The sequence below is a fragment of the Triticum urartu genome, chromosome 6 (assembly GCF_003073215.2).
Source record: "Triticum urartu cultivar G1812 chromosome 6, Tu2.1, whole genome shotgun sequence".
Taxonomy (NCBI): Eukaryota; Viridiplantae; Streptophyta; class Magnoliopsida; order Poales; family Poaceae; genus Triticum; species Triticum urartu.
Window position 1 is genome coordinate 48,247,683 of NC_053027.1, and position 22,219 is coordinate 48,269,901.

Genomic DNA, 22,219 nt, shown 5'->3' on the forward strand with positions numbered 1-22,219 from the left:
CATTTCCGCTTAGCGATCTACAAGGGTATGTAGATGCACTCTCCTTCCCCTCGTTGCTGGTCTCTCCATAGATAGATCTTGGTGACACGTAGGAAAATTTTGAATTTCTACTACGTTCCCCAACAGGGAGGAGGTGGCGGCGCGCCACGTGGCGCTCTGCCAGTGGCCGCGGGTGGCGGCGCGGCGTGTCCGGCGGCGGACGGACACGTCCGACGCGGAGAGAGATGATTTTTAGGGTTTGGACGAGGGGGATCCAGATTTCGGGGAAGGGGTCTATATATAGGCATAGAGGGAGCTAGGAGAGTCCAAATGAGGTGCGGTTTTCGGCCACGCGATCGTGATCGAACGCTCTAGATGATGGAGCAGAGTTGGGTGGGTTTTGGGCCAAAATGGAGGGGTGTTGGGCTGCAACACACACGAGGCCTTTTCGGTCCCTCGGTTAACCGTTGGAGTATCAAACGAAGTCCAAATGATACGAAACTTGACAGGCGGTCTACCGGTAGTAAACCAAGGCCGCTTGGCAAGTCTCGGTCCAATCCGGAAATGTTTAATCCCCACACACGAAAGAAAGCTAGAAATGGCCACCGGAGGAGAACGAAGCGCCGGAATGCAAAACGGACAATATGGAAAATGCTCGAATGCATGAGACGAACACGTATGCAAATGCAATGCACACGATGACATGATATGAGATGCATGACAACGATAACAACACACGGAGACAAAAACCCGAACCCGAGGGAATAAATATAACTTAACGCCGGAAACGACAAGAGTTGGAGTACAAATTGGGAAAGTTATATCCGGGGTGTTACAGGGCCATGCGTCTTTAAAGCCCACTTTAACAGAACCAGTCCCCCTCCACTCTCTTCCTCTGCTGTCTCCCCTGTTCTCTGTTTCAGCACTCTGAATTCCTCTTTCCCTCTGAAATTCACCAACCCCTTCTTCTAGCACATAATTCTCAGGTATATCAATCCTAATATGTTCCCTATCAATTTTGTTCACTCTCCTCTTAGAACCATTTATAAGTTTTTTGGGAGGATTAATATCATCAGGTTCAATGTCACTTAAGAATTTAGGGAATCTGGTATAATCCCAAATTTTTGGATTTTTGGGCTTCATTTTAGCAAGCGCCATATCAATTTCACCATTATGATAATTTCCCCAACTGGGAGAATCAATATGTATCAAATCACTACCATAATCAGTATGCATCCTATCAATTTCATTTCTATCTTCACACCCCTCATGTTTCAGAAGTAAACTCTGCACATATTGATTCATTTTTTTCTTCATTTTCCTATTAACACGCCTGATACGGCTTTGTGTATCAATATCCTCCAATTGTATGCGATAATTATAGCAGGAGGGATCATATGAAGGAGTCAAATCACATCAAATACCTGCATCTTCATCCTCATCAGAATCGAAACCTGAATCTCTGCTAGCCAGCATCCAGAAGCGGTTGCAGGCTAGCGGAGGCTTCGGGCATCGATTCCGGCGAGGCGTGCCGAGCGACGAGGAGTCGACATCGCCGGAGTCGGAGCTGAAGCGAGTCGAGCCGAGCGTCTCAGGGTCCGCGCCTCCACCTACGGCGGCTCCTCCTGTGGTGCTTGCGCCACTGGGTCTTCGCGGATCTCGATCGGCGCCATGGCCGATCCTGGAGTGGGGAGAGCCAGTACCCCCTCGTGGGATCTGAGCACCGACTCCCTCATGGCCGGGGCGAGGTTTGTCGTCTCGAAGGAGGTGAACGCCACCCACTTCCTCGCCACTTCTCCCACCAGCGAGTCCGCCTGATCGATCGCCCACAGCAGCACCTGGAGCGGATGCTTGCACCCACCGCGCCCGAACAGCGACCGCTCCTCCGCCACCGTTAGACCCTCGAAGATCGCCTCCGCCTCCCCATACATCTCCCTTTTGCTGGTGTACCACGAGCCGATCTCCCTCAGACGAGCGCGCATGCGCGCGTCCCTGCCTGCAAACCTCCTCAGCTTCTCCTCGCTGATCTCCACCATCGCCGCCGCAGTCGAGGAGAGAGGATATCGAGATGGCTGGGAGAGGAAGTGAATGGCCGAGGAGGAGCGGAGCAGCCCGGCCATAAGTATTGCCCGAATTAACTCCCCCACCGGCCGCAATTCCTCTCTCACCGGCCGCAATTCCTCCCTCGCCGGCTCCCGAGGCGTCGTTCCCGCCGGGGTCTTCCTCCTCGATGCGCGCGACGTGACATGGAAACACGATTGTGGTGCCCGGGGCCAGCACGATCCCTCTCCTGGTCCGCCTGTCAACCGTACACCCTCTCTCGTCCACGAGCTCCACCGAGTCCAGGTGCGAGACGAGCACAACCTCCCCGCGACATGGCTTCAGAGTCGTCGCCGCCTCAAGGTTGACGGCGAACCACGCCGGCCATTGTCGAGGGGCGGGATCGCCTGGCGCGTCGCCAGGGAAACGTGTCGGACCCGTCATCCTCTCCTCTGTGCCATCGCTGGCCTCGGAAGACGCAAAGATAGGTCCTCCAGGAGAGGTATAAACAAACATAATCAAAATTTGTAATGTTTGACGCACTACATGGATGAAACAGAGGGAGTATAGAGGGGAAACGAGCTATCCAACGGACGAGTGCAAATTGTTTGGGTTACCCGCGACCGCGACTCATCCCCGCACAGCAACCTTTTACCGCTCTCGTCGCCCAACAAAGGGAAGCCAGTGACAGCTAATTACCGAGCCCTCACCGACCTACCCCCTACAAAGGCGCGGCGCTAAACCCACCCGTCCCTCACTCCCACATTTCCCACCCCTCCGGCTCCGGACACACCCCCGCCTCCCACCACGCCTCGCCGCCCCGCTCCTCCTCCCCGCCGGGAAATCGGCCGCGCCTCCGCCACCTCCGCCACGCCCGCCCGCCAGCAGCATTCGCCCGTCGGTCCCGAGGTACGCGCGCACGAGGCTGCTTGTCCCTTTCCTCAGCGATTCCCCCGCTTAAATCCGGCCCGGGGGACGGCCTCCGGGCGCGCGCGCGCGCCGTCTAGATCCGCCTCCGCAGGCCTCGTCGCGGGCGGGGGGACGGGTGGAGGCGGAGCCGCGTCGTCGATCGGGCTCCCCTCTCGCTCCGTCTCTCTCACCGCGCGGTTTCGCTGCGCTCGAGGTTTATGGGGTGGGAGAGGGTTTTGCGGTTTCGCACGCGCGGGTTCGTGCGTCCCCTGTTCTGGCCATTTTTTTTCGCGTTCTAGGTCTTCCGATCTGCTCCGCTCTAGGTCCTCCGTTTATGGAGTAGTAGCGTCGCGCTCGATTTCGGAGGCCGTCGCCCTGGCGCGCGGCCGCGTCTCTGCTCTTGTGGCAGAGTGCCTGGAATGCTTCGCTGATTTTGGTCCTACTAGTGCGTTCGGATCGTCCGCGGTTGGCCGCCATGTACAGCGTGCTGTTCCCCCTACGATAAGGGGGTGTGCCATCCTGTTTCACGGTTCTCCATTTAGAGGATCGAATTTGTTGTTGAATCATTATTATGTTGTGCATCTTTGATGATTGTTTAATCTGTGTGTGCTGTTTGGGTTGAGGATATGGTGGATGGTTTCGTGTTTTTGTTAAGAAATTGAGATGTGGTGGTCGGTGTAAGACAGTGCATCAGCGGCTTGTAATGTTGTGCTGTGTCCCTGTGCGGTGCGGTGATTGATCAGTTTGCTTTGATACTTCCCTTAGTAAGCGATTGTAATTGTTGGATTTGCATTTGGAGTCTCTGAGCATTCTGAGCAGGGACAAGCAGTATTGGTCTCAGTGCTGTACATGAGAGAAGTATTTTAAGGGCTTACTGGTAAAAATGCGTAGGTGGCTTCTGTCACCTTCACATTAGAATTATGCACTGTCCATAGCCCATTTTATTTTCAGACAGTAGGCAGCCTCAGGCAATTCCCCAAAGCTATTGTTCCTAGCTGTATGCGAGTAAATTACCAACGTTACGTTAGTCCCTTTCTGCCATTGCCTTTTTTCTGTGGATAAGATGATGTGTTCCTCTTACTGTAGGCTTACATTTTGACGGCATGGTAGTTTGTTTGTGTATCTTCTTAAGTAAAAGATGCAGTGCGTGTTGGTTTTATTTTGCTCTGCTTTCATCTCTGGTTCATGTTCTGGTATCTCAGTTTGTCATTGGTAACCTTCACCAAACATATACCCATCTCCACTTGTAAGTTGCACGAGCTACTGGTAGAATGCTGGCCTTTTCAGTTAGAATACAATGTATTTTATTTTTTGTACAGTATGGATTTTCTGAATTTCGAAATGAATTCAGCTCACTCTTGGATAAAATCTGACTTGCGTTTACCTTTTTGTATTAGCAGAGGTTTTGCTGTTTCAGAACTTTTGAACTAGAAAGATGGTACTCTCCTCAACAATTGCCCCTCGGAGTAAGGTCACAGAACTGACGGATGATACCAAGTATGATTCCTTGAATCTGGAGCAGAAGAAAAAAGCGTGGCCTATGGAACGGCACAGATCTGCTGAAGTGAGTCAAGCAATCTTATCTAAGATAGGGCATGATGGTTTTCAACTTTGTCATCAGCCCCAAATCCCGGAGATCGTTAAAGGTGGTTGTACACCAATATCTTCATGTGATCCTTCTGGAGAATTCACTGCAGACAGCAATGGAATGCACAGGCACACAATCACAGATGCTGCTTGGGAAGCCCTAAAGCAATCAATAGTTTACTTCAAAGGTCAGCCAATTGGGACTCTTGCTGCAATAGACAAGTCTCAGGCAGAACTCAACTATGACCAGGTTACCTTTTCCTTCCCAGTCGAACCATTGTTTTTTTCGTCCTTGGTAGTTATGAACATTCCTTACTCTATTCTACTGTATTTTTTAGAGCAAAATTCTCGAATAGCGAACATTGATGCTTTTAGTTATTGTCTCTTGTGTAAAGCACCTACTGTGTGTCTCATGAAAAAAACTTGTAAATCTCCTTGTACCCTACATACATTATTATCAACAGTGCTGAAATTCTTGCCATATCCTGGAACAGGTTTTCATGAGGGATTTCGTTCCTAGTGCCTTGGCTTTCTTGATGAAAGGGGAACCAACGATAGTGAAGAATTTCCTGGTAGAGACTGCTCGCCTTCAATCAAGAGAGAAGATGGTTGATCTTTTTAAGCTTGGACAGGGTGTGATGCCAGCAAGCTTCAAGGTGCACCATTCCCACCCTACGAAGAAGACTGAAACTCTGCTTGCTGATTTTGGTGAAATTGCTATCGGGCGAGTTGCTCCTGTGGATTCTGGCCTATGGTGGATTTTTCTTCTTCGTGCTTACACCAAATATACTAGGGACAGTTCTCTGGCTGAAAGTCCTCACTGCCAAAGGGCCATGCGCCTTATTCTCAAGCTATGGCTCTCTGAAGGGTTTGATACATCTCCAGCATTACTTTGCGCTGATGGTTGCTCCATGATAGACCGCAGAATGGTAAGCCACTCATAGACACCGCTACATAAATGTGTTTTGTTATTATTGTTCACATTATGTCTTGTGCCTGCCTGCTTACCATGAAAATTGAAATTGTCCCCTTATCCCATTAGTTTTATTACAAGGTAACTGTCCAGGCACATTCTTACAAATGCACTCTTGATCAGAATTGAAATTACATTAAGCTCGTTAGGATTATGTGAGTGCTTATAAGGATATTCTATGTGTACAAATGAGATAAGGAATCTGAAATGTGATCAGTCTGAACATTAGGAATCATACATTGCACAATAATGCAGTAGTTTTGAAAGTATGAGCATTGTGTAGTTATGAACAGCATACTTTCAGATAAGTGAATGCCATCAATCAAGTGTTGACGAGATAAGGCGATTCGTTTTAGTCACGTATCACGGCTCTTATTGAGATTGGGACTGGAAACAAAGTTCACCTTAGATTGCATAATAATGTTGTACAAGGTCAAGTAAATAGCACGGATCATCTTATGAACTTTGGATGGGGAACTATCTGAATGTATACCTTAAGCATTTGTTCATGGCCATATTTTCTCTTGCTTGTATTAATTAAAATGCGTGCAGGGTATATACGGCTATCCGCTTGAAATCCAGGCACTCTTCTTCATGGCTCTGAGATGCGCCTTGAGTTTGCTGAAAGACTCTGATGACGACTTTGTGTACCAAATAACAAAGAGGATCAAAGCTTTGAGCTACCATCTGCACAGTTACTACTGGCTCGACTTCCAAAGACTCAACGACATCTATCGCTACAAGACCGAAGAGTACTCGCAGACAGCTCTGAACAAGTTCAATGTGATCCCTGAATCGATCCCTGACTGGATATTTGACTTCATGCCTAGCCGTGGTGGCTACTTCATTGGAAACGTCAGTCCTGCAAGGATGGACTTCCGCTGGTTCTGCTTGGGCAACTTCATTGCGATCCTGTCATGTTTGGCAACTGGAGAACAAGCTGAGGCAATATTGGATCTCGTGGAGGAACGCTGGAAAGAGCTTATTGGAGAGATGCCCCTGAAGATCTGTTACCCTGCAATGGAAAACCAGGAATGGCAGATAGTCACTGGATGCGACCCAAAGAACACCAGATGGAGCTACCACAACGGAGGGTCGTGGCCAGGTAAGTCTGAAAATAGTTGGATTAACAACACATTATAGTTCAAAATTTGTGCTGGCTTGGGAGTAATATTGATCTGTTTTAGCTAGCTATTCTGTCCAGCTTAGCTGTCAAGGATTGATTTATGGATGATTCCTTTGTGAACCTTGTTTAAGTTACAGTCTTGACACAGTAGCTCTTACAAAGTAAACAAATACTACCTGTCTGGCAATCATATTGTGTTTGAATGTAGCATAGTATCTGATTATGGTGATTTTTTAGGCATTTGTCTTCAGAAAAGGGTTGTGTACAGTATCTGTATTTCCAGGAATCTAATTATGACACCCTGCACAGCTGCAATATCATGCCCCCCCCCCCCTAAAACACATGAATTTGTTTTACTTTTTGCCCTTGGTGGTTACTGGTTTTGGACTTAAGGACACACATGTGTTAGTTGTTATTATTCACTTTTTATTTTTATTTTTGCAGGATAGTTAGTGTTCACTTTTCTGTTCTGCTTTATACCTGTGGTTAGTCTACGTACTGGTTCAGGACTTGAGGGCACACTTGTGTTGTGTGGTGGTATTTTACTTTTCTGCTCGGTTTTATACCTGTCCATGGTGTATATATGAATGACCTGAAATCAAATAACCCTCATAGGAGATTGATAGTTTTTATCAAAAAAATAGGAGATTGATAGTTTAGCTCATATAGATGATCTTATAGTGAACAGCTTCAGTTGTTTGATGCATGTCACTGCTTTTTATCGCCATATATAATGTCCATTCAGTATTAGCTCCTTGGATCTGTGCCCATGCACTGTATGCTCTTCTTTCCATATATGCACTACATTTCTACTGTATATGGCAATGTGCTTACCCTCTGATGTCCTGTTTCGGGGGCGCGCGCAAACTAAACTGCGCAGTGCTGCTGTGGCTCCTGGTGGCGGTGAGCGTGAAGCTGGGGCGGCCCCACATCGCCCGCGACGCGGTGGAGCTGATGGAGAGGCGTCTGGCCAAGGACGACTTCCCCGAGTACTACGACGGCAAGACGGGGCGGTACATCGGGAAGCAGTCGCGCAAGTTCCAGACGTGGTCGGTGGCGGGCTACCTGGTGGCCAAGATGCTCCTGGACGACCCCTCCAACCTCCGCGCCGTCTCCCTGGAGGACGACGGCCACATCCGGGAGCCCGTCCTCAAGCGCAGCAACTCCTGCCCGGCCCTGCACATATCACACTGACACTACAGGTTTCGGCTCACTCGGATCCGATGGAGAGGAGGTACATTTTACACTACATACATACGAACGTCGCGATGGATGGTGGCTGCTAGGTTGGCGTACGTACGTTACAGGTTCAGATCGCTGTGTTCGGAGAGGAACCTGTTTTTTCCTTGGTCTCGCTGCTGTCACTCGTTACGGTATAAAGAAACACTGGTAGTAGGTAGGATCGCTGGAACGGTGAGGAGTAAGTGGTAGCGATAACTGTTGGATTGCTGGTTCACCGGATGCCTAACGCTGGTGAAAGGAGGTTTTGGTACGTTCGTAGCTCGGGTTTTTCCGCGTGCACAGATTTTTGGGTCGAGATGGAATTGCTTGTTGAGCGTGGTTACTGATGGATGACGCTGAATGTTGATGGACGATCGATGATGGTACGCCGTTGGCTTATTCTGTGTGTGGTCGTGGAAGTGTTGTTGTTTTGGAGATGGTGATGGTGATCTGTGAGTTACTCGCCATACCTGCTTGTTTTTTTTCCCTCTCTTTTGCGATCAGCCATACCTGCTTGTTGATCAGTCCTTTTAGCCTTTTCGTATGTGGCTGCTTGTCGTTGGGATGTCGTTGCCACACGACGGTACTCGCGGGATTGTGGCCGAGCAATCCTGTAAACCTCAAGCATACGCGTGCGTTCATTGTTAAAAGCATGTGAGCACGCTACACGGACCTACACGTATCCGTTTACAGCATCTTTTATTTTTTGAGATCGTTTACAGCATATTAACCGGCACGACTGACCATGTCGTGCTCGTTTACTATGAACATTGAACCAAATTGTGCTTTCATGCCCCAGGGAAAAAGTAGAAGAATTTCAGGAAAGAAAAAAGTTGAGACGTAATTAGCCTAAAGACATATGCAATGCGGATCATCAAATGGATATCATCAAATATCCATGGACACGTCATCCAATCTTGTCCTCCAAATTTTCATATTCGTTTTGTTTCCTCCTCTCTTTATCAAATCTATCTTGATAAATAGCAATTCAATCCTACATTTAAATAGTTGCAAACAAATGATACCATTAGCAAACATGTATGTTTATCAAGTTGTTTACATCCTTCGAAACCCAGAAGCAAAAAGAATTGGCTGTCTCGGCCAAATGCCTCAAGTTTCAGCCCCCCCTTTTGTAAACAAATGGAACACATACAACAACATGAACCAAAACTTACAAGCTCGAGCAGTGACGGCCACTTGGCCATGGATTATGCGCCTCACAAAACTTATCGACAGCCTCTTGAACAGTGTATCATCGACTTCAGATTGCGGTCATGGAACACTTGCTGTAGGGGTTATAGTGCTTTTGCTCATGATAGAAATCAAGCACACTTTGCCGAAAAAGCAAGCCCTTTTGCTCCTTCCTTGAAGCGGGTCAACACTTATGCCCAACCATGCCAAACACAACAATTCACCCTTTCTATTCGAGCACGACAAGCCCCGCTTTTTCTTTGCGTTCGCATCGGGCACGCCCGACTGTTGGGTGTCCACTTACGTCTCTTGCTCCGACTGCGGAGAGTAGCGGTCCTCAACTTGTCTGTCTTCGTGGACGCCGTCATTATGGATCATGTTCATCATCGCCTTGTCGAGTTTGGGAAGGAATTCCGTGAAAAGTGACAACGCATTGCCAGTCCAGGTCTCCATGGACGGAAACTACGACTAGAGGAGCGTTCGCGACTCGGCGAACAAGTAGTCGTTGTTGAGGTTGATTGTGTACGGTGGAGGGTGGCCGAAGGCGGAGCTGAAGAAAACGGCGTAGTGCTACATCGGTTGTTGTGTGTCGGGCTGACTGTACCGTGTGGTGGCGTAGTAGTATGACGCCTTGTACTGGGTGGGCCAGGGCTGCGATTGCCCGTGAGTCACCAACACGGCAGTCCTATGTGGAGGAATTGGAGCTCCATCCTAAGCGGCCGTGTGTGCCTTCTTCTTCGCCCTCTCCTTCACGTGTCGTTCTTGCGTAGCGTTGACGCTATTGCATTGTTGGGAGTTCTTCCGGTCTGACAAGACCTCGAATCTCGTGACATGGGCGGGATTGAGAGAGGAGGGATTGTCAAATTGTGCGGACATTGGCTTGGTTTTGGGTGGGTTCTGATTGTCAGGGTTTGATGTGGCAAACGTATAAACTCCCCCGATTTAGGGTCAGACCGTGGGATTTCGGGCGGCCGGACCAACCCAGCCTGATTTGGTGGTACCGTTCAGTCCAAACATTTGCGTGTGTTTTGATGACTCGCGTTGGAGATGCCCTAACCCGTTTGCATTATTATTTGCCAACAAAGTGTTGTGTGCGCCACCACGAGGCACACGTGGGACGAGGCCCCATCCAGACCGTCCACGTAGGCCACGCCACCTCAGCAAAAAGGCAAAGCATAAGACACGCGGTCCGTGTGCTGTGTCCAAGCCCCTCTCTCTTGCTCTCACTCTATCCTCAAGGGGAAGAAGGGATAGAGTGGGGAGCGGAGCTCAGCTCACTTCAGCGGGAGCTCTACTCATGGCCATGGCGACCTCCACCTTCTCCCCGCACCCGCTCTCGCTCAAGCCCCAGCTCGGCCCCAGGCCCCACCGCCTCCACCTCGCCCCCTTCCCGCGCCTCCGCTCCCACCGCCGCCTCGCCGCCGCCGGGGAGGCCCCCGTCGAGGCGCCGCCCAAGCCCGCGGAGGCGGATCCCTCCCCCGCCGCGTCCAACGGGTCCGCGGCAGCCGCACCCGCCGCTGCCGCTCCCGCTGCTCCGGTCGCCGCGGCCAAGGCCGAGGCGGTGGCGTCGCCCAAGTTCCAGGACTCGAGGTGGGTCAACGGGACCTGGGACCTCAGCCGGTTCGGCAACACCGGCGGCGCCGTCGACTGGGACGCCGTCATAGACGCCGGTGAGATTGCCGCCCGCCCCCTTCATGCTGCTGCTAGCTAAGTAGCAGTGGACAGTAAGCTAAGCATGTCACAGCATTTTATCCGGATCCGGATGGGGAATTATAGACGGGATTGCACTTATGCCAATAGAGCAAGTACATGCATTTTCCTTGAGGATTCTAGTAATGGTTGCGCGATGCGAGCGACGCCTTTTGATGTCGAATGTCCTCGATGCATATGATGGATGCGAGCAGCGCCTTTCGGAAATCGCACGTTAGCTTTCCGGTTCAGTTGCTGCTAGCGTGCTTGATGAGATAATGCTCAGGATGACACAAACTGAAGCAGAGGGATTTGCAGCTATATATATGTGCTATACTCTCCATGGGTGTCTAGGCCTATCCGAGCGTGTTGCGCATTATTCGTAGAGCTAGCGGCTCCCATATTCTCCGCAGCGAAGCGGAATTTTTGCATGGGCTCGACGCCTCCGTATGCATCACTCCATTTCTCAAGAGTGTTATAGATGGCAAGGTTCGACAAGTAGACAGTTCCAATTGGGAAATCACCAATTTATATGTAAAGTAGCTCTCACATCAAAGTAGGAGTACTAACTAAAGTTATAACTGTTTTCAAAATTCAAATCCATATATTTTCTGAACTAATTCCAAATTGGGCCATCTTGCCAACTGTTTTACATTTCTGTAGTGTTCCTGCATGAAGTGGCTACTTGTTGATCATGCAGAAGCTTGTGCCACTTGTCGATCTGCTGCAGTGAATGGGACAAACATTGCATTCCTGACAATCTGATGAGGCTGAATGGCATCTTTGTTTGTTTCCAGAGGCCAGGAGGAGGAAATGGCTGGAAGATTCCCCGGAGGCAAGTAGCAGCGAAGACGCCGTTGTGTTCGACACTTCGATTATCCCATGGTGGGCATGGATCAAGCGGTTCCATCTCCCTGAAGCCGAGAAGCTAAATGGTTATCTTGAATCCTTTCGGTTTAAATAACAGAATTATGTGCTTTCGGTCGATACAAACTGCTGGTGTAAACGGGCGGTATGGCATTGGAAAGAACAGTACATTCATATCTATCTACACCTTTTGGCTTTTCATTTCACATCTTCTAATGATATAACCAATGTCTATGCAGGCCGTGCTGCCATGGTGGGCTTCTTCATGGCTTACTTTGTCGATAGCTTGACGGGCGTGGGGCTCGTCGACCAAATGGGCAACTTCTTCTGCAAAACCCTGCTGTTTGTTGCTGTGGCTGGCGTGCTGCTGGTCAGGAAAAACGAGGACATCGACAATCTGAAGAAGCTCATCGACGAGTCGACATTCTACGACAAGCAATGGCAGTCAACTTGGCAAGATGATTCCCCTTCCGGGCCAAAGAAATAGCTCTGAAGTTGAATTTTGCGGTGGCTGAGGGGCAATGCGGACTTTCCTCCTCATGTTGTACTGTTTCTTTTATCAGCCTTCTTTTTCAACAAACTTTGTAATAACTATGCCATCTTGTAAAAAGTATCAACTCAGTTATGTGCTAGAGCCTAGAGGTAAATGCTTCTGCGGGTTATTTAGCTGAACGTTTTACTGCTGCATATCGTTGCAGGGTTACAAGTCAAAATCTTGGAGGATTTGTAGCTCTTGGATGCCACACACCCCTATATGAATATAGCACTAAGAAAATAACAGGAAATTTCAAAAAATTCTGAAATTTTGAAATATCAAACTAGGTGCCCATTGTACACCCATGTTCTGTTTCGTGAAGAATGGATGCCCGTGGTAATCTCGGTAAAAAGGTAAAAAAAATCTATGTATAGGGAAAAAATTGAATGGATCATATGTCGGATCGTATTTTCTTCGCCATGGATACCACAGGCACCCATTCCCCAGAAAACTTAATACAGGTGTACAACGGGCACCCAGGTTTGATATCCCAAAATTTACTTCTCTTTTTTGAATTTTTCTGATATTTTTTTAATGCTATATTCATATAAGGGTGTGCGGCACCTGAGAGCTGCAATGCATTTTCCGTTATCTAACTTCCAACATTATTTTGCATCAGCTTAGCAAGATATCAAGTTCGCTCCCAAAGAAGAGTGAAATTTAAGAAGTTGATCTAATTTCCATCATTGTTTTGCATCAGCTTAGCAAGGTTTCAAGTGGTACATTCAGGGCAAAGCTCCCAAAGAAGAATGAAGTAGTACCAAAACTAATGTGCATTTCTCAATCGGGATAATGTCCACAAAATTGCACTCCAGTTTCCCTAATTAATACATTGACAGCCCTTCGAATATACACACGTGATCCCCTCCTTGCAGCGATTCAGCTTGTAGAAAAACGATGATGGTACGAGATTAGATATTGTAAGCCATCAAAGGAAGTTCAATTCTGAAAGGCCCAGTATGCAGTCTGGCAGTTCCCTGTCTACAGACTACTACTGCCTTTGATCTGGCAAGGAATTCAAATCCGGCATGCTGACACGGCTGAATTCTGACCTGCAAAGGTAGCACATAAAATTAAACCTTCTGTTGTTGCATCGGGGTAACTATGTTATTACACCACATCAGAGAAAGCGGTAACAACTTTACAAAAACAAACTGAAAGTACAACATTTTGCAGCTGAAGGGAATAGTATGAGAGGTAATATTGCAAACAATGGTAACCTGCTGGGCCGAGCCTATTTCATGACATCTTGACACCAAAAATAAATAATTGCAAAGGTATTTTAAGTAGGCATAATATTAAATCAAATGTGAAAGGAGCGCACAAAGGACAAAGCTCAATGTATTGCTGTTCAAGTAGACAAGTAAATTGAGTAGATTAAACATGCATCTAAATTTCTCTTCCCAGGGAAAATGTTCAGCATAAGCAATGCTACATTGTGGGCAATGAGATATCAATCTAGGATAAAATTCAGGAACGAATACTCCGACTTGGATGGAGAGGGACAGCCGGGAAAGAAAGCAGAGAAACATATTCAGATATCACACTCTGGGTACATGGAAAAGAGAGCACTGATTATTACTCCCTACGTCCGGAATTATTTGTTGTAGAAATGGATAAAAATGGATGTATCTAGAACTAAAATATGTCTTGATACATCCATTTCTCCGACAAGTATTTCGGGACAGAGGGAGTACTAAAAGTAAAATTAAACCTCTCCTGAAGAAATACAAGAAATAATTATAAAAAAATAAAGCTATAACTTACCCACAGGTCGAACATTTCTTATGGTACTTGCAGAATATTGATAAGCAAACTGAACAAACATATCCCATGTCAATAGTCTTCTTGTGGCAGAAACATCTGTGGAGCATTAAAACAAGTTAAAGAGGCTGTTGACTGTCAATGACATCGGCAAACTGAGCGGAACTAAGAACAATATGAAACCTTAATTTGGTATCCCAACCAGACCTTTGGTAAAGTACAACTTCAGAAACAAATCAGCTGTCTGTTCCTCATAATTTGGCATAGTTGAAAAAGAGCGCCTAGGCATGTGCTTAAGCACGCCTAGGCTCTAGGCGATAGCAAAATGCCTGGCGCTTAATTATGCTTAATGTGCACATAACTGTGCTTAAGCACACGCTTTGGTCAGAAAAGCTCAAGGCGGTGGCAAAACACACAATTAACGCCTAGCGCTTTTTAAAACTTAAATGCATGACTTTTGCAGCTTTGCTGTAGTATTATGCCATGTTAACAACTTTATAGCTAGCACCTCAGAGTTATGTGATAAAGACTGTTGAAATACCAGTTCACTTGATCCCTCGAAGATACTATTGCAGCAGAAACAGATATATGCTTAGCTGAGAGAAAACTGAAAATAACTTACGAGGCACGGAAATCCACTCCCAGGGTCTTAGGGAGGCGCAGAAAAGTTCTCGAGTGCAAGTCCGTTGCAAATACAGCCTGCATATTTGCTGAATGAGTCATGAACTCAAGATAACTAATCACTTGTACTTAGATAAAAGTAATCACACAAAAAATATAATGTAGGCGGACACAGAGGGGAACCCATTTTTTTCTCGAGAAACTGAGGGGAACCATTTCGAAAACAAGTAAACAGACAAAATCCCGTATACTGCCAAAGCCACTGAAACAAGAGATTTGCATCACAATACAATCAGTACACACTCTGTCAGACCATGTATGGATACCCAACTCAGATTTACTATATAATAAGTGTCAAACTAATTCACAAACATACGGTGTCATAACCTAGATAGTGTTTCTATTATCTAGTGTTTCTAATACCAATTGAAACAGAAAGCTCTTGACTCCAACACAAACGTATCATTAGCGCAACCTATAAGCATATCTGTGCATTCAAATATGGAAGGCAAATTGGTATACTTGTTAGGGTGATAGGGAACTTCTCTGTTCAGTTTGCAGAAAAAGAAAAGGTGACGATGCGATGGGATTAGCAGATGAACATAGCCTGTGATTGTGTGTTTGGCCTTATAGCCTAGCTGGATTCCAAATAATTTTAGATGATCAGTTCTTATATGCCACCTGTACACAACTTCCAATGGAACATTACATGCAGATTTTTGTCATATTCTCCTTTCCATATTATATTATGTAAAACATGACGGAAGAGACTGAGCATAAAAAAAAAGGATACCACAAGCTTCATATGATTATCACACCTCTAGAATGATAAAGTTGTCGCACTGCAGAAGAAAATAACTGAGTTGTGTGGTAGAAGGCAAAATAACTTACAGCAAGGTATTGAAATAGACCACTTAGTTCTTGGGGCTTCATATAAACTCCCCCTGTTATATATGAAGCCTGTGAAATGCGACAACAATATCTAATTAGCAAGGAAAAGAAAGTGTTATGCGGGCAACACTTGGAAATGATGATATAATCAGTAAAACGCAAGAGGGCACCAAAGAATATCACCTGCTGCAAGAAAGCAGAGTCTTGTGTCCCCACGATACATGTATCAATTGGAACCTACAAGATTTGTTAAATGTTTTGAGTAAGATACCATGGAAGTAGCCAGTGAAAGATTTAAACAATTAAACTATTGATGTATGTCAACATGTTACTGTTGCTTGCGGTTCGAACGTACTAAAATTCCACAACTTGAAAAGTAACAGAGTAAATCACAACAAAAAGAAACAGCCAAGGAACCCAAATCCAGGCAGTTCATGTAATACCATGGAACGCTGTGCCGAAAATATTGAATTCATCACTGCCACATATCTGCAGATCGTCTGGTCAAGTAAGAATAAGTCGAAGAAAATATATACGTGCATGAAAATGCAGTACTGAGGAAGAAGTATGCGTACTGTTCAGGTCCATCTGGAGAACCTTGCAGGCACAAAATCTGCATTTCATGTTAGCATAAGAGATGGTGCTAAGGTATTTTATGTGTAAGAATACCGACTAAAAGAATTCAAAAGAACAAATATCAATAGTGTCATCAACTACGAGCCAGGTTGTTATCAGTCTATTGAGTATTTTTTGTCAGTCAATTATGCCCATTGCAATCAAGTACGCTAACTGATACACTATCCCTTGTACATAATTTCATAAGTAAATACCAAAAGGGGTCAAAACCAAGTATCACAGAAAAGAACGTGTACTCACCCGAGGCTGTGGATGCCGAGTACCAGACCGAAAAATCCTCTGTATATCTGAACATCACATATTATTAAGGACACAAATGCACCAAGGTAAAGAGGAAAATGCACAACGAGGAAGAAACTTGATCATAGGATACAGCACAGAGCAAGGGACAGCGCGCCAGAAAACAGCGACGCGGCACCGCCATCAGCAACGGTGCCATTGCTGGCAGTCTCACGAGCATCCTGCTTAATGAACTCCTCCATCTTGCGGCTCGCCTTGCCCAAGGTTTCAGCAACATCTGCCGTGCCTCCGGCATAAGCATTGCCCGAGTCGAAGACGTAGGCGCAGGAGCTGACACCCGCGGCGATGATGACCACGTGGTTGAGGTTGCTCAGCAGCAGGAGCGAGTTCACGAAGTGGATCAGCTGCACCCGCACAGAACTCAGTAAATAACATCGAAGGATGAAGCACTTGAAGAAACGGAAACTAAAATCAAACCAAATTGGTTAGATCAGGGGAGAGCCGGCCCCGCTATATGCTCCCCAAATGCCTACGAATCGAAAGGGGAAGCGGGTAGCGGGGAGGAGAGGGTTAGGGTTTCAGGAGCACCGCCGTCGCGTACGTGGGACAAGAAGTCGGCGAAGGGGAGCGCGGCGCCGGCCCAGAAGAAGGGGTTGGTGTCGACGACCACCACCACGAGGCTGACGTCATCTGCGAGGCGTGTTATCGGTCAGCTCGAGCGACGCGGGGTCGTCGCGGAAGACGGCGAGGAGAGAGGGGTGCGTACCGGAGTAGAGCTTGGAGTGCGCGGAGGTCATCGCCGCCGGCGGAGACGGAGCTGGGGCGCTCAGTGGTCAGCGGCGGCCGGTGGTTGGCTCTAACGGGGCTCCGGTTCGCGGAGCGGCGCCCACGCTTGCTCGTGGGCGCGGCCGGGGGACGGGGAGCTGGGCGGCGCCGGCGGCGGTGGAGGGGGAGATGAGCTGTGTGGCCTGTGGAGAGGGGCTTCGACTTAGAAACAGGCCGGCGGTCTCAGAAGAGATACTGGCCCAACGCCAAGCCCTGTGCTCCAGGCCCGGTCGGTGGGTTCACGTGTCGCTGAGGCCCGCTAAACACTAATAGGCTGGCCGGTGAGTATGCATGGCCCAAAATACGTACTAGTAATTGCAATCGTCAAAGAGATCAAACTAGAGCAACTCTTTTTAATTGTAATTTTATTTTTGAAGGTCGTGTGGCCAATGTTAACGCCCGTAATTTAGCTAGATTTTCTTTATTTTTAGCTTCTCGTCATGTCTGGTTTGATCAATCACATGACACAAATTGTATCCCACTAGTTGTGGTATTTGATCAATGGACATTGGCTTTATCCCTTAAAATGAGACGTCGGGGCGTAGTGGCACATGGTAAACGAAAAAAGTTTAAAATAAACCTTGAACTTGTAGACGGAAGTTAAATTCTCTCTCTATTAAAATTAAACAAGAGCTAAATGAGACTCTGCATTTCTAATCTTTGAAATCAGCACATCAAATTTTCCGATCCTGGTCTACTTTGAACCTTGTGAGATTTGTTTATGTGGCAAGTTAAATCGGGCTGGCCCATTAGCGCCTCACGCGCTCGCTCTGCTCCGTTTTTTTCCTTCTATTTTGTTCCCTATGGTTTTTCTTTGTTTTCTCATTGTTTGGGGGTTTCTTTTTTTCTTGCATTATAGTTCATTTTTTTCACTGATTTTCTTTGTTTTTCTTTCTTTGTTACACTTTTTCCTTCATTATTGTTCATTTTCCCCCTTCATTGTAGTCCATTTTGTTCCCTGTGTTTTTTTTTGTTTTCTTTGGCCAGCCATCCCGTGCGGCAACCCCCCCCCCCCTACCTGTAAAAAAACCCCTCCAACTTCCCTATCCCTTCTCCGCCGCCGGCCACCAGCACTCTCCTCTGCCGTGACCTCCCCCAACACACACACACCGCAATCTTGCCGTCCGCCGCCGGCCACCACCACTCTTCGTCGTCGGAACCACCTCCGCTGCCTGGGCTATTATGCCTGGCTGCGTTTTTTGGGGGCAAACAATCTCAAGGGAGCCGGAGGCGGAAGAAGAGTCGATTTCCTTGTGCAGTCCAGACAGAAAGGGGATCGATTTCGGTTTGTGCGGCAAGCGCAGTCGAAAAGGATTATTTTTTATTCGGATTCTATCTGTTGAGAAATTGTAATCAGGGCCCTCCTCCCTTTCCCCTTTTGGAGGAGTGCCGGCCATCAATAAATCAAGGAGTGGGAGGAGCACGAGGTGGCCCTCATTGATCGAATAAGTTGGCCTCTTCTATTTCACGGATGATTAGTCTGCTTTGTTGCGCCGGCCAATGAGTAGATAAAGGAGGATAAGGAGCCTGGTGATCACAGGCGTCCGCCGTTGTCACAGACATCAGCAAGGCCAGTTTTTATCCGATCAGCGCCGTGTCCCAACATCAGTAAGGCCAATTCAATTTTTGACGCGATCAGCCATGAAGAACAAGAACGGTCGTCGTAGACGCAATGTAAGCCTTTCTTATTTTGTGCTTGATGTTTGTCCTGTTGAGGAACGCAGTAATTTCAAAAATTTCCTACGCACACACAAGATCATGATAATGCATAGCAACGAGAGGGAGAGTGTTGTCTACGTACCCTCGTAGACCGGAAGCGGAAGCGTTAGCACAACGCGGTTGATGTAGTCGTACGTCTTCACGGCCCGACCGATCAAGCACCGAAACTACGGCACCTCCGAGTTCTAGCACACGTTCAGCTCGATGACGATCCCCGGACTCCGATCCAGCAGAATGTCGGGGAAGAGTTCCGTCAGCACGACGGCGAGGTGACGATCTTGATGTTCTACCGTCGCAGGGCTTCGCCTAAGCACCGCTACAATATTATCGAGGATTATGGTGGAGGAGGGCACCGCACACAGCTAATAGATCTCAAGAATCAATTGTTGTGTCTTTGGGATGCCCCCCTGCACCCATATATAAAGGAGCAAGGGAGGAGGAGGCCGGCCCTAGGAGGGGGCGCGCCAAGTGTGGAGTCCTACTAAGACTCCCTAGTCCTAGTAGGATTCCACCTCCCATATGGAATAGGAAAAGAGGAAGGGAAAAGGAGAAGGAAGGAAGGGGGCGCCCCCTTCCCTAGTCCAATTCGGACCAGACCAAGGGGAGGGGTGCGGCCACCCTTGAGGCCCTTTTCCTTCTTTCCCGTATGGCCCAATAAAGCCCAATACATATTCCCGTAACTCTCCGGTACTCCGAAAAATACCTGAATCACTCGAAACCTTTCCGATGTCCGAATATAGTCGCCCAATATATCGATCTTTACGTCTCGACCATTTCGAGACTCCTCGTCATGTCCCCAATCTCATCCGGGACTCCGAACTCCTTCGGTAAATCAAAACTCATAATATAACTGTCATCGAAACCTTAAGCGTACGGACCCTACGGGTTCAAGAACAATGTAGACATGACCGAGACACGTCTCCGGTCAATAACCAATAGCGGAACCTGGATGCTCATATTGGCTCCCACATATTCTACGAAGATCTTTATCGGTCAGACCGCATAACAACATACGTTGTTCCCTTTGTCATCGGTATGTTACTTGCCCGAGATTCGATCGTCGGTATCTCAATACCTAGTTCAATCTCGTTACCGGCAAGTCTCTTTACTCGTTCCATAATACATCATCCTGCAACTAACTCATTAGTTGCAATGCTTGCAAGGCTTAAGTGATGTGCATTACCGAGAGGGCCCAGAGATACCTCTCCGACAATCAGAGTGACAAATCCTAATCTCGAAATACGCCAACCCAACAAGTACCTTCGGAGACACCTGTAGAGCACCTTTATAATCACCCAGTTACGTTGTGACGTTTGGTGGCACACAAAGTGTTCCTCCGGTAAACGGGAGATGCATAATCTCATAGTCATAGGAACATGTATAAGTCATGAAGAAAGCAATAGCAACAAACTAAACGATCAAGTGCTATGCTAATGGAATGGGTCATGTCAATCACATCATTCTCCTAATGATGTGATCCCGTTAATCAAATGACAACTCATGTCTATGGTTAGGAAACATAACCATCTTTGATCAACGAGCTAGTCAAGTAGAGGCATACTAGTGACACTCTGTTTGTCTCTGTATTCACACATGTATTATGTTTCCAGTTAATACAATTCTAGCATGAATAATAAACATTTATCATGATATAAGGAAATAAATAATAGCTTTATTATTGCCTCTAGGGCATATTTCCTTCATGTCCTTGACGTAATGTTCATCCTCAAAATTAAATACTAATAATTTGTTGTTCCAGCCAAATGCAATGCAGAAAGCAGCTCGCAAGGAAGCTAGTGCTGGCAACGGAGACGGAGACAGGCTTAGCAAGCTGCCCAATGATCTTCTGCTCAACATTCTTGAGAGGGTGGACACGCTCGATGCAATAAGGGCCTGCGTCCTATCCAAGCAAATGTTGAAGCTCCCCGCCATGTTCTCGCGCTTCTTCATAAGTTTTGATTCCATCCCAGCTTACCATGATAAAGCTCGTCTTCCCAACCTCAGCCTCAGTGACGTGTTCCGAACCAACAGTGCTGTGGCTCATGTCACAGATAACATCTTGAGCACAAGGAGCCCGACGATCACCATCAGAAAACTCAAAATCAGATTCATCTTGATGCAACAGGATTCTCTCACCATTGGCAAATCTGTGGCCTGCGCCATGGCAACCAACAAGGTTGAGGCAACCGAGTTTGAGATTGTAACGGAGAAGCCTTACAAGATATGCTCTTCTGCTGATCTCCTCCGCTATGGGAAGCAGTTCAATGATTTTGTTGGTGCTTGTCCGGATGCATTTGCTGGCCTTAGGCGCCTGTGGCTGCGCAATATGAGCTTTGGTGAACTGGACATTCCCAACATCCTCAGCACTTGCAAGCTCTTGGAGTATTTGCGTTTAAGCCATTGCGACTCGGGGATCCATTCTGTGCTGCAAGTAGAGCATGCCCAACTTGTTGAACTCCAAGTTGACAATGGGAAATTTGAGAGAGTTGAGCTAATATGTCTACCGAAACTCCAATGGGTGACCTATACTAATTGGTCCTCTTATGAAGATCCCATGTATTTTGGTTTTGTGCCACAACTTTCAAAGCTGAGCCTTATTAAAATTGGCGTCGGTTCACAGAAGACCCTTGAGTTAAGTCAGCTACTTGCTAATGTTCCTTCCATAAGTGAACTATATCTGGATTTTAGAAGTGAGAAGGTACCCATCAGTCATTCGAATCATATCTTTCCATTCTCATACTATGTAATGACTGTTATATGTAGCAATAGTAAGAGGGGCGGAGCCAGGATTTAGACATAGGGGGGGGCAAGACGATGGTAAATCCAAAAAAAATTTGCTTCACAAACTACCTAATAGTTTTATATCCAAGTATCATTCACATTTTATTTTACCTAGATACACACAATTTTTTTTGATAGAAAGACTGTAAGGGAACCCCCTACAGTATAATTGGTGCAACAAACCCAAATTGCAAGTACCAAGCCTTGAACCTGGGTCGGTGGGAAGGGATCAGCCCCTTCCCACCACTAGGCTCGAACGTGTCTAGCTATAGCTAATATAGGCCAATAATTCCATATACGCATCAAGAAGTTGATATTCAAACTACTCCAAAATATGACATGACATGCCTTGCTACAAAACATTGTCATATGGAAATTTATGATATACAGAAAATAACAATTATTTTATACATGTCTGAATGAAAAACCATCACTAGTATTATAAAATTTGGTTGTTGTATTGTGACGCCCCCGATTTGACCGTACACTAATCATACACACAAACGTGTACGATCAAGATCAGGGACTCACGGGAAGATATCACAACACAACTCTACAAATAAAATAAGTCATACAAGCATCATATTACAAGCAAGGGACCTCGAGGGCTCGAATACAAGAGCTC

The 22,219-nt window shown here is 46.9% G+C and overlaps 4 protein-coding genes across 6 annotated transcripts; 3 read left to right on the top strand and 1 right to left on the bottom strand.

Moving 5' to 3' along the window:
* The first annotated feature begins 2,776 nt into the window (after positions 1-2,776).
* LOC125517164 (probable alkaline/neutral invertase F) lies at positions 2,777-8,285 on the top strand. Of its 2 annotated transcripts, none has more exons than XM_048682349.1 (5): positions 2,777-2,928; positions 4,329-4,765; positions 5,010-5,444; positions 6,041-6,593; positions 7,495-8,285. In XM_048682349.1, exons 2-5 carry the CDS (start codon positions 4,364-4,366, stop codon positions 7,806-7,808), a joined length of 1,704 nt encoding a protein of 567 aa, XP_048538306.1. In that variant the 5' UTR covers positions 2,777-2,928; positions 4,329-4,363; the 3' UTR covers positions 7,809-8,285. The 2 variants fall into 2 exon arrangements, with proteins under 2 accessions (XP_048538306.1, XP_048538307.1); XM_048682350.1 differs by having other exon boundaries at positions 2,787-2,928; positions 4,326-4,765.
* A 1,939-nt stretch (positions 8,286-10,224) lies between these two features.
* Positions 10,225-12,248, top strand: LOC125512160 (light-harvesting complex-like protein 3 isotype 2, chloroplastic). The gene is made up of 3 exons (XM_048677238.1): positions 10,225-10,696; positions 11,513-11,650; positions 11,822-12,248. Exons 1-3 carry the CDS (start codon positions 10,324-10,326, stop codon positions 12,067-12,069), a joined length of 759 nt encoding a protein of 252 aa, XP_048533195.1. The 5' UTR covers positions 10,225-10,323; the 3' UTR covers positions 12,070-12,248.
* Positions 12,249-12,776: 528 nt separating this feature from the next.
* LOC125512159 (general transcription and DNA repair factor IIH subunit TFB4-like) lies at positions 12,777-17,266 on the bottom strand. 2 transcript variants are annotated; one of them, XR_007285225.1, is made up of 11 exons: positions 17,036-17,266; positions 16,871-16,959; positions 16,403-16,673; positions 16,270-16,316; positions 15,969-16,006; positions 15,837-15,882; positions 15,577-15,630; positions 15,394-15,484; positions 14,504-14,580; positions 13,885-13,980; positions 12,777-13,169 (listed from the first exon to the last, which is right to left on the bottom strand). XR_007285225.1 is itself a non-coding variant. In XM_048677237.1 (11 exons), exons 1-11 carry the CDS (start codon positions 17,064-17,066, stop codon positions 13,109-13,111), a joined length of 879 nt encoding a protein of 292 aa, XP_048533194.1. In that variant the 5' UTR covers positions 17,067-17,264; the 3' UTR covers positions 12,777-13,108. The 2 variants fall into 2 exon arrangements, 1 of the variants encoding a protein (XP_048533194.1); XM_048677237.1 differs by having other exon boundaries at positions 15,394-15,462; positions 17,036-17,264.
* Positions 17,267-18,735: 1,469 nt separating this feature from the next.
* Positions 18,736-21,607, top strand: LOC125516535. Its single transcript, XM_048681948.1, has 2 exons — positions 18,736-18,768; positions 20,573-21,607. Exons 1-2 carry the CDS (start codon positions 18,736-18,738, stop codon positions 21,605-21,607), a joined length of 1,068 nt encoding a protein of 355 aa, XP_048537905.1.
* The last annotated feature ends 612 nt before the right edge of the window (positions 21,608-22,219 follow it).

Bases quoted from the DNA above. Each gene is read 5' to 3' on its own strand.
- LOC125517164 (XM_048682349.1), top strand. From the start codon at position 4,364: ATGGTACTCTCCTCAACAATTGCCCCTCGGAGTAAGGTCACAGAACTG. The intron at 4,766-5,009 runs GTTACCTTTTCC...ATCCTGGAACAG, and splicing joins CAGAACTCAACTATGACCAG to GTTTTCATGAGGGATTTCGT. The intron at 6,594-7,494 runs GTAAGTCTGAAA...TAAACTGCGCAG, and splicing joins CAACGGAGGGTCGTGGCCAG to TGCTGCTGTGGCTCCTGGTG.
- LOC125512160 (XM_048677238.1), top strand. From the start codon at position 10,324: ATGGCCATGGCGACCTCCACCTTCTCCCCGCACCCGCTCTCGCTCAAG. The intron at 10,697-11,512 runs GTGAGATTGCCG...GTTTGTTTCCAG, and splicing joins GGACGCCGTCATAGACGCCG to AGGCCAGGAGGAGGAAATGG. The intron at 11,651-11,821 runs GTTATCTTGAAT...ATGTCTATGCAG, and splicing joins TGAAGCCGAGAAGCTAAATG to GCCGTGCTGCCATGGTGGGC.
- LOC125512159 (XM_048677237.1), bottom strand. From the start codon at position 17,066: ATGACCTCCGCGCACTCCAAGCTCTACTCCG. The intron at 15,883-15,968 runs GTACGCATACTT...GACGATCTGCAG, and splicing joins TCTCCAGATGGACCTGAACA to ATATGTGGCAGTGATGAATT. The intron at 15,631-15,836 runs GTATTACATGAA...CAAATCTTGTAG, and splicing joins TTTCGGCACAGCGTTCCATG to GTTCCAATTGATACATGTAT.
- LOC125516535 (XM_048681948.1), top strand. From the start codon at position 18,736: ATGAAGAACAAGAACGGTCGTCGTAGACGCAAT. The intron at 18,769-20,572 runs GTAAGCCTTTCT...TTGTTGTTCCAG, and splicing joins ACGGTCGTCGTAGACGCAAT to CCAAATGCAATGCAGAAAGC.